Source organism: Aedes aegypti, unplaced genomic scaffold, assembly GCF_002204515.2.
Source record: "Aedes aegypti strain LVP_AGWG unplaced genomic scaffold, AaegL5.0 Primary Assembly AGWG_AaegL5_hic_scaff_832_PBJ_arrow, whole genome shotgun sequence".
In the NCBI taxonomy this organism is placed as follows: Eukaryota; Metazoa; Arthropoda; class Insecta; order Diptera; family Culicidae; genus Aedes; species Aedes aegypti.
The window spans coordinates 7109-18043 of NW_018736528.1; the positions used below are offsets into that span (position 1 = coordinate 7109).

At 37.2% G+C, this 10935-nt stretch overlaps 1 protein-coding gene across 6 annotated transcripts; it reads right to left on the reverse strand.

Annotated features, from left to right (window-relative positions):
• Positions 1–2726: 2726 nt before the first annotated feature.
• On the reverse strand, positions 2727–8895 carry LOC110681419. 6 transcript variants are annotated; one of them, XM_021857161.1, is made up of 2 exons: positions 8586–8895; positions 2727–3729 (listed from the first exon to the last, which is right to left on the reverse strand). In XM_021857161.1, the coding sequence occupies exon 2, from the start codon at positions 3184–3186 to the stop codon at positions 2746–2748; it is 441 nt and encodes a 146-aa protein (XP_021712853.1). In that variant the 5' UTR covers positions 3187–3729; positions 8586–8895; the 3' UTR covers positions 2727–2745. The 6 variants fall into 6 exon arrangements, with proteins under 6 accessions (XP_021712853.1, XP_021712851.1, XP_021712854.1 ...); XM_021857159.1 differs by having other exon boundaries at positions 8495–8895; XM_021857162.1 differs by having other exon boundaries at positions 8619–8894.
• Between the last annotated feature and the right edge of the window lie 2040 nt (positions 8896–10935).

Consider the following 10935-nt stretch of genomic DNA (forward strand, 5'->3'; position numbering starts at 1 on the left):
TAATAAAATAACTAATAATTAATTGACTGAATTTCTCAAGTAGTGTTGTAATAGCGGCGCAGCCGAAAGTTTTTTTAATTGAACAAATTTTGTTTACAAATGGACATATTCTGCCATAATAATTACTGGTTCGAAGTAACTTCCCTGCATATAGCCGGAATCCGTTGATAATTCCAGGTTGAATAAAATTCCCTGATAATTCCAGGTTTTACCAGGTAGTAGAAACCCTGCTAACTTAAACTTAGCTTAAATTAAAAAGGCCGATTCATAATTTTCTCCCGAAAATTTAGCTCAAAATAGTGGAAAAAAGTGACTTTTTGACGAAAAAAGTGACTTTAGTTGAAATGGCTTTCAAAAAAGAGACTTTAAAGTGACTGGCCTCAAAAAAGTGACCAAGTCACTAAAAAGTGACTCGCTACCAGCCTTGCATTTGGACATGACCTCGGAAAATCCGGAACATCTCCGGTATCCGGTGGTCAATATGCATGGTCAAGTAAAGTTCTTGAAACTAGACCAAATTTGTCCTCGGCGGCGTCAGGATGCATCCAATTTCATTTATTTTTCATAAAGCTAAGTATTTGAAACTAGGCAAAATTTTGCCTATCCCCTGTACATACACCAGCTACACCTTTGTCGAAGACCGTCCTCAAATCGGACGCCTCAGAAATTAGTTATTGATTTTAAGTGTGAATTGACAATCTTTGGCTGCTAGAATTGAGCTGCTCCGTAAGCATCACTGGGTAACGCAGCAATGTTGCCTGTTCAGAAGATAAATGATCACTGTTGCAGAATTTCCGATTTGATATAAATCAATAACTGATTATTGAGACACCTGATTTGAATACGGTCTTCGGCAAAGTAGTAGGTATAGGTATTTATCACCTATAGGTGATAAATGTAAGTTATAGTATTAGCATATTACTAACCATCAGAGGCTCATTGGAAAAAAAAACTATGACCGATTGAATGCATTGCTTGTTTTTTCCATAGTTGTTCTCATGCAAACTTTAAAGGTCTTGTGCAGTCTCAGTTTTTATCCCAATGAGTTCAGATGAGCGGTGTGAAGCTAAAACGATATTTGGAATCACCCTAATATTTATTCTTCTGTGTAGTTCAACAGGAAGTTAATCTTCTTCATTCGTAATAGGTATGAGTTCAAAAGCCGCTCAATGCGATGCATAAGTATTTCAACAAATATTTTTCTCAAGACAACCACTTGTAACGGTTCAGTGACGTTTTAACTAGTATTTTAGTCTCTCTTGATTAGTAATCGAGTAAATAAGCTTCACGAGATGTTGTTAGTGCAACAATATTACGTATCAGATAGAAAAGTCCCCACTGGCTAATGAGTAAGCGTAAGCAAGAGCAGAAACTACCACCAACCACTATGAGTTCCACAACTCGCTTCTTGCCAGTCGATCGCGTTCAAATGAGCTCAGCTTGTCATGCAAATAATGCGCGTCGCAAACCAGTTTCGATGATCAACTCGACCTAATCGAACCAATAGAATAATGAGATACGAACGACATTGTAGGCTTCAGGAATGTAGGTCTGTGGATACGAGCCAGAAGTAAGGTAAACACTTGCACACACCCCTCTAAGACCTGTCGATCCACACTTTGGTACATCTTGAATTACTTTTAGGCATACGTGCATGTCGCAAGCTCGTTGAAACTTTGATATAGTCTCCTCGTACCTCGTAAAGTTGTAATACCGCAATTCAAGATCGATAATGATCGCTCGTCGTAATTTGATAGAGAGAACTTCCACTTGTGTATTCCATTCTAATGTCTTAGTTGATTGACAAGTTTCCCTAAAATAGTCTCTACCGGCTATATCGAGAGTCAGTTGGATGATGCACCGTGCCTCCTGCATTGCGCTATAGACAGACACTTGCGACACCTTCTTGACGTATGAAATCCGTTGAAAATGGTAAACACAAATCACAGCTACGAGCCTTTTTTACGACCACCACTTGTTTGGATTTGGTTCGAATGCGCGCAAAACTGCATTTCACTTCAATGTTTACCCTTAAGCTATCTGTTTGTATATATAGGCGCTTGCATATAACGTGTGCCACGGTTGCGCACTGCCAAGTGTGTCTTATAAATAAGCGACCGATAAGTGATAACGAAATGAACCGCGTGTTAGCCAGTGCAAAAGACGGTCAATGAGTCGGTTGGTCTTTGAGTTCTGGTTGATGCAATTCGAACTCCTGATTAATAGTATACCGGCAGTGGTGGCCGAAGAGTGAACCCACTGCTTTCATATATTTTATTTCACTCTGTATCACTAATAACACACTTTCGGGTTGTTTACCAGCCAAAGTATCTGGTAGACTTCAAGTCTTCTGAGATCGATACAAGTCTGTATAACAATTAGAACTTTAGCGTCAGCACTGAGTGTGACAGAGCGTTTAGCGTATAGTTCATAATTGGTGCAAACCTGATACACCTAGAATGTCTCAGTTCGTTCAACTAACTTTCAAGATTTGTCATTTATTATATTCATTCCTCAGACACCATGGATACATGTAAAAAAAGAAATGTTTGTGATGTTTCTCCAAAATTTGAATTTTAATCGAGTTATTAGATATATTTACTGCAATGTGTTCGATCAGCTTTTGAGCGTTGCCTAAAAACCTAGTACACGAAAACATTATCTAATGCATTTGTATCCCTGACAAACACATATTATCTCGCCCAAGTTTAGCGAATACTTAAAACGTTAAATCTCTAATAAAACTTACCAACAGAATATGATGACGGCAATAGCAACGCTAGTCGCACAGGTCGGATAGCTGGACAGGAACAACCCATGCTTGTAATAGAGTTGTGAAACCCTGGACGGCAAGGTGGTCGCCTTCTCCTCGGCTTCCCGACCCACCGTAGGCTTCTGGCGCGAAATGGTACGCCCAGTGGCCGATATCGGCATCGGCGTCGTCACTAGTTTTGTATTGCCGGGCGTTACCAAGGCGCCGGGCGGCAACGCAACCGGGAACGGCTGCTGGGCCGTATGTTGTAGATGCTGGCTGTGGTGGGCGTGATTGTGGTGTTGCGAGGGCAGGTGATTCTGCTGCTGTTGTTGGTAAGGGTATTGGGGCATTTGGCCTGACCCATTACCACCACCGCCACTTCCACCGCCAGCCGGCGAAAAGTGCGCGTCAATGTTCGATGACGTCGTCATCTAGAAGCGTATTCCGAAGACACTTTTCAGCACTATCAATCACTCCCGCTTCTAAGCACGTTGCGTGCGTCTCTTTAAGAAGCACTTGCTAATGAACTTTTTTTTGTTTAAAACTCGTTCCTTTTCAAGGCCACCGAAAATAATCCCAATTACTGATGCTGTGACCGTTTCTTCTCGTTTGCTTCGTCTCTAAGTTTACGTACAGACTCACAAAAAATTCCATTATCTTTTCGAGCGTTTACAGCGCTTCTTCTCGTCATTCTTACGCCACAACTTGGTTTTAATTTTTGCGATCTTCTTCTGCACCACACACTTTTCAATTCATTCTTCTGCACTTTGTATTTCGTATTTCTTCCACCGGAGAACCTTTTCATGAACTTCTATCGAGAGTACATACAGTGGCTTTAATCAATCTTTATTGACTCGCAAAGCGGTGTACATTTCCCATGAATGATAGCACATAGGTAGTTATATCACTGGTACACAGATATACGAGTTTATTATACACATGCAAATCTGGTCACTGGTCGGCACTGCTGCTGGCTGTAGAATGTAAAATCACCTCAATGATAATCAACTTTGCTGTCATGCTTCCATTTCTGACGTGGGATGCCACTGTGGGACAAATAGGGGGGAGACCGTGCAACAAATATCAGACACCGGAAAAACACGAAGGGACGAATGACCCACGGGTTTAAAGTCCCCCTCATCAAACAACAATAACAACAACAACAACCAGAAAAACATGACTTTGTCGTAGTTTCTCCATTTTTATAGTATATTAGAGAGGTTTTAGCTACAGTCATTAGCCTCGAAATTTTCTTCATTATTTCAAATGTTTTAAACAAATTTCAAAAATATTTCACGGGATTAAATACAAATGATCTAAAAGGCTTATAAACTTATTAAAATTTTGGATTATCTTTATTACTATTTTACAGTGACTTATTTGAACTACCAGAGAAATTATTTGATTTGTGCGAAAATATCTGAGAATGCATAGCATAGCTCATTAGGAAGTCATTCTATAAGTTTAATGGAGCTACCCCAAATGAAATAATTTCGATTTGCACAAGGTCAGTAGGCATAAATTCGTTCGGCAAAGTTTTAAAAAGACCGAAGGCAATTTGGCATAACGGACACTTCAGTTAGAATAGCCTATTTAAAAGAAGGATCATAACCATGGTTGAATCCCAGTTACACCAAAGAGCATTATGCCCCAAAGAGAAGTGGATAGGATAAGTGGGACAGAATAATGGTTTAAGATAACATTTTCTCTCTACACCGTTTATTCTACTAGGTCATATTCTGAGCGCATAACCAAAATTTGAACCCTTTTGGTTCAAAACTGAAGCTGCAGAAGCCCTGTATGGGGAAAACCAAGTAATTCATTTACAATGGTGTCAATGCCAAACAACTAAATGCAGGGAAAACAAGTACGACGGAGCATTTTATTGGCTCGCGTTACCAAACTTTTCTAACAAATGCGATTTTAGTGCCTAAAATAAAAAAAAATCGGGATGTTCCACTGCGGGGTGAAATTGATTCCTTGTCAATGCGATCATCCTTAGTTTATTCAAGAATGAATTGATAATTTCTTATTATAATATTTTTTAAAATTTTTGCATAACTAAATTGTTGTCTATGAATCCGATTATGCCTTCCATATTTTTCACAATACTATATTTATGGAAATTTTTGATAATTATAATTATAGTAATTTATATAATTAAATTTAAAGAATACCACAAAACACGCTTAAATTAAGGCAAATTCCAATGGAACTTTCTAATATCTAACAAAAATTTAACAATTTCAACAAAATGAGCGAATTGGTACAAATTTATATGGTATTATCTGTTTTGGGTATATATCGTAATCATCTTAACAAACTTTGAGGCTGACATCATTTCCAGATTTCTGTTTAAAATTTTGTTCATCGGTGGTTTAAGTCTACGGGTGTCTGCCAATACAACACCGAATATGATTCTGTAATTTAAAATAATTTTCATAGAAATGAACATTAATTAACACAAAAATTTCTCAACACACAATTCGACAATAATTAAGATATACAAACGATCATTTCTCACAGGTTCATAGTAATCGATGCCGTATTAGTAAGAAATAACATCGTAATCATTTTCACCCTACTGATCAATTTGATCCGAATTTGCGGGTACTATGCTGATACTGTTTTTTTTTTCAGTATGTTCACATACTAGAACTTGATGATTTTTAATTGTTGTGTTAATAATCAAACGTCCTGGATTGGAACTATATCAAGCAAATGATTATGTAAGCGCTTAATTAAGCTTAATTAATGGATTAATCCATTACAAAACATCGATGGATTACCTCTAGTAAAATGTTGCCTATGTTGGTAGTAGAAATGGCAGGATAGCAATTTTTGAAAGTTTCTCACGTTCTTTGGCATTGTAATTAAAAAATACAAATTGACCTAGCTAGTTTAGTTATGCTAAATGACTTCATGCCATATTAGCTCGTCCCTTTTTAGCAAAAATTTTCAGTTTTCTGAATTACAGGACTGCTAGCGACTGGATGTTTTGAAAATATGAACTTAAGAAATCTGTAGGAATAAAAAAGTAACCAAAAAGAGATCCAACATTTCATTTGAAATTTGACTTTTTTGCTTAGCTTCAAATTGGTGGTAGAAGAATTTAACCTTGAGCAAAGTAACTAACCCACAGAAGTTTGTTTTCTTGCTAACGTGATTGAGGAAGAAACGTTTCACATATCAGAACGTTTGACATTCATCAATAATATAGTATCCACTAAACTCCGCCAGTGTTTATTCTGCTCCGATTCCCTTTTTACCTACCAAAACAACAACCCTATTTTCTATCTCGTTTTTCGGACATTTGATAAGATTTTGTTCACTATGAATGAATGCAACACGTCGTACTAATTACAAAATTGGAAACTATCCGACGATAACTGAAAAGTATTACCATTTTATAGTCTTCAAATAAGCATTTGCTTAATGTGCCCATTATGTCATAAATGTATTTTTTTTTTTTTGCATGATCTTGTGCAGGAATTTCGTCAGAAGTTTAGGTTTTTGTCCTTTTAGGATTATTAATTCCTTGATTTCTTCAGTGAGCTTCAACGAACTTCCTAAAAAAATCATCCAATAATATCAATCTACAGGGTGTCTATTCGTTTACCGAAACGAAATTCCCTGATATTCCCAGGTTTTTTTAGATTTTACAAAATAATTCCAGGTTCAAAAACAGAACATTTCTCTAAGAATATTCCTAAAAATTTTATTTTTGAAATTCCTAGCGACAAAACGACAAATAATACTGTTTGTATTACTGTATGCATTTTCAATGTTTTTTACAAGGAATTTCATCAGAAATTAGCTCAGGTATTTGCCCAAAGATTCAGATCATTCCAAAATTTTCCTTAAGGAATTCTGTTATGAATTTTCTTTCAGATATCTCAAAATACAATCTGTGTTTTTGCGAAAAATGTCACAGAAATTATCTCAGCGATCCCATCAGGAATTACTTCATATATGATTTCAGATATTTTCAAGAAAGCTTTAAGATTTCAAGGTTTTTCTCCGGCGATATCATTATATTGATATAAACATGTTGGAGTATTCAACCAGAAACTTCTCCAGATATGCCTCCAGGAATTTCTCAAAATTTCATACAAAATTTTCCTTCAAAATTTCTTTACAATTCTAACTAGGATTTCCTCTAAGAATACCTTTCAGGAATTACTCCAGATATTGCTAAGAGATTTTTCACGGAAGTCTTCAAAGATTTGTCCAAGTATTCTTTCAAGAGTTTTTCGTGATGAATTTCTAAAGTCATCCTTGATAAATAAGGATTTCCATAGTAACTATTGACGAACTTTCAAAGGATTTTCTAAATTAATTGCTAAGATAATTGAATAAAAAACAAATCATTTAAAATCTCTGTTAAGGACCTCCTTGAAGAACACCGGACGAAATCTTCTAAAAAAATTGTGTAGGAATGAGGATTTCTTGGAAAAATTGTTGTAGTGGTAACTGGTCTGAAACCTTGAATGAACTTTTATATTTTTTGGATGAAATATTGGTGAAATTCCTAGAAAAACTTCTGGAGAAACTGAATTACGAAACAAGGCTATTATTATTTTAAATGTCCCTAATTGATTTTCTCAAAAAAATCCCTCGAGGAATTTTTGAAGTAATTCTTTGGAGTGACCATGGATGAAATGGCGTATAAATACTTGTCGGGCGTATGAAAAAAAAACTTAGAATTAATTTTATTAAAACTCATGAATTAACCTTAGTAAAAAACCCTCAGAAATTCTGTGAGAATATTTGGGAAATCTAAAGCTAAAGAATTTGGTTGAAAAGTCAGTGAAAAAAATATTTGGATGAAGTCCTACGACAGTCTTTGGAAAAAAAATCAAAGTAATCAGTGAGAAAATTACTGGAGGTAGTAACGTTGAAATGTTCAAGAATTCCTGAAGCAAGTTCTAGAGAAATTCCTTTAAGCAATCTTTGAAAAATTGCTTGAAGAATACTCACAAAATTACAAAATTTCAAATTGCTTGAAAGATACTCACAGAATTACTTAGCGATACTTTGAAAGATACTCAAATAATTACTAGCAAATCGTTGGAAGAATCAGTAGAAAGTATCTAAAGAAAATATTAAATATTTGCTCAAATTTTGCACAAATACCGAGCATATAAACTTTTTATTGAAAATAGACTTACATTGAAATAGTGATCAAGTTTCAAAATAAAAATCTTCTCATATGAAACATTTAGGAGAATAAACGAAAAACTCTTTAAAACTGCTTCTTCCTCAAAATATTGTTTTTCTGTCAGACAAAAACACTCTGTCCCACTGTCCGTCCACACTGCGCATCCCACGACAGCTTGTACGAGATTTTGCACCGCGCCGTTCAATCTTAGAACCGTGTTCTTCTTAAACGGTGGCAGCACTCCGAATCCACAAAACACACAATCGAAACCCGCCACACAAAAACTCCGGTAACCGATGATGAGATGAGCAAGATTGAATCGAAACAGAGAATGGATTGCACAGCGCTGCTTCTGCATCTGCTCGTTTTCCTTTCACTTCGTTCGCTGCACTCCGGTTCTGCGTAATTTCCTTTTCGGTCAACGGGCACCCGTTATCAAATTCCTTGCGACCCGCAAGAGCCTGCCGGTTTCTTTGAATAATAAATTCGGCCGAGTCATCGACCCATAAATAACAACCGATATTTTCCTCCGATTTATCCGAAATTACATAATATTCCCCCGACAAACAAACACATACGCAGCAAGGAACCGCAAAATAATATCCTCGCCACACCACAGAGAGGGAAAGAGTGCGATCCGGGATTTTCTAACGCGTCATCTTTTCTTACTACGTTTTCACTTCACTTTCCTGCTGGCTTCACCTAATTCGGAATCGGTTCAATTAGCAGCGCGGGATTCTCCTGCGGCCTGCCAGCGAAACTTACACTGTCTGTTAATTAACACCACACGCGTTACGGCGATATTGTTCACGGCACTTGGTAGAAGCGGACCGTTTTCGGAAGACGGTGTCCACTTATTTTTCAACTTCTGAGCGCGATTATTGCGATTCCGAGATACTTTTCAGCACTGCTGCTGCTGATGGGTGGCAAACGAGTCGAAGTGGAACACCTGCATTTTTTTTTTTGCTTTTTTTCACATGCCGTGACAGCGAACTGTCATCACGCTCATAAATTTCGTCATACGAGCCCATGCAGCAGAGTATGGTCAGCTTTCACATACAGTGAATGTTTGATTTTGTAACCTTGAAAGAAAAGATCGACAAAGGGAAATCGATCATGTTTTTTAGTCTAAAGCGAAGTATGCACTTCAACAGAAAAGTAATCGCCTATCTCGATGCGTGGGAAATTTCTTGCAAGAAATGCTCAAGAAAAGCATTTTTCTTCTATCGCAGTACGCAGTTGAAAAAAAATGTCTTTTCAAATGGAGCTCACTGTAGGAAATTTCTTGACCATTTCTTGAGCAGAAATTTTTACTTTTCTTGAGCGGAACTGCATACCTAGCTTAAAGCTAAGTATGCTGTTTCGCTCAAGAAAAGTAAAGAAATTCCTTGACTGAAAGGTCAAGAAATTTCCTACAGAGAGCCCCCTTTGAAGTGACATTTCTCGCGGAACATTACTAAAGGACCTATCTAACATTGAGAGGCTCTCTTTGTTTACTTTCTCTTTCATCAATAACTGAGTCACATTAACCTCTTCTGTTGCGTTTTTTGTATGAAACGCTAGTCAAGGAAATTGACTTTCGATCTATAGTGAAAAACTTCCCAAAATCTTTAGTATTCCACTGTTATTATGGAAAGAGAACGAGAGAGGAGAGAATCTCTCATTTGTACATAGGTCCTTTAGTAATGTTCCGCGAGATTTCTTCTCAACTGCGTACTGCGATAAAAAAAAAGTGATTTTCTTGACCATTTCTTGGGAGAAATTTCCACGCATCGAGATAGGCGATTCCTTTTCTTGTCAGTAGCAAACCGGGCCTTAAGCCTGATTTGCTGCTGAAAAGGAATTGCTGAAGAAATTTCTCGCCGTTTCCTTGCAGAAATTTTCTACAGCGACTCCCATTTGAACTGACATTTCTTTTCAACTGCTTTCTACGATCAGAAAAAAAGCGCATTCTTGATCGATTCCTTGCAGAAATTCCCATGCACCAAGATAGGCCGGAGAAATTACTTTTCAGCAGCGAATTAGGTTATACGCTTGAAGTTATCGCGTCTCCACAGTTGAAGCCGGAAGCAATCGATTTATCTCTAAATATACATTCGAACGTAACGTCGGGAGCGTCGAACCGCTGGTCAGCGGACCTGGTGTGCTACACAGCGCTTCTTACCGGACGTACCTCCGACTCATGGATTTGGAGAAAATCCGTTTTTCGCGTGTCGAAAATTCCGATTTTCAACTGTGTGAAAGATATTTATAGGACAAATCGTGTACATTCCAACATTAACGTGTCGGTGGCTTTTTTATATTGCGCTCTAACAAGAAAAATCCACAATAAAAAACTATACCTAGAGGATAAATGAAGCGTGTGCAAGAATAGGCCTTTTCATGTGACAGGTCCGTTTATGCATTTGTTTACATCGGTGGAGGACCAGTGCTAACACGGGACTGTCATCTCCATAGAAGAACTGTCAAAGAGCTTCCCGATCAGCTGATTTGAAACGTCTTGTGAATAGGCCTATCAGGACGAATATGACATGATCGATTTTTCTTCATCGATCCTCTCTGCTATGAATATAGGGGTTGTTTTTATCATTATGCAAGTGAAAATTTCTGTCACAACAGTACTATTGCCTTTTCGTATATGAGTTAAAATGACTAATAAAATAAGTTGATATGAATAATAATTAATGTATAATTTTACATGTAATCCCACTTATTTGCAAAACTTGTGTGCTGGATATTGGACCATTTTGAAACCGAAACTCTGAGCTCAATTTGCAGACGTTGCTTGAAAGCATTCGGAGCAGAACAAATTTCTAACCGGTTTTATCGGTCCGCGACGAGAAATAGACCATTTCCGTGAAATTTTTTTATTGGCTTATATGCTTACTGTCAATTAATGAACAAACTTTCCTAAGGAATCAATATGTTTTGGAGCCTCTAACTATTGGAAAACAATGAAAAACTGGCGACAGGTTAGTTCACCCCTCGGTCCCCTACAATATATTTCTCTCCGATTTTT

Bases quoted from the DNA above. Each gene is read 5' to 3' on its own strand.
- LOC110681419 (XM_021857161.1), bottom strand. From the start codon at position 3,186: ATGACGACGTCATCGAACATTGACGCGCACTTTTCGCCGGCTGGCGGT.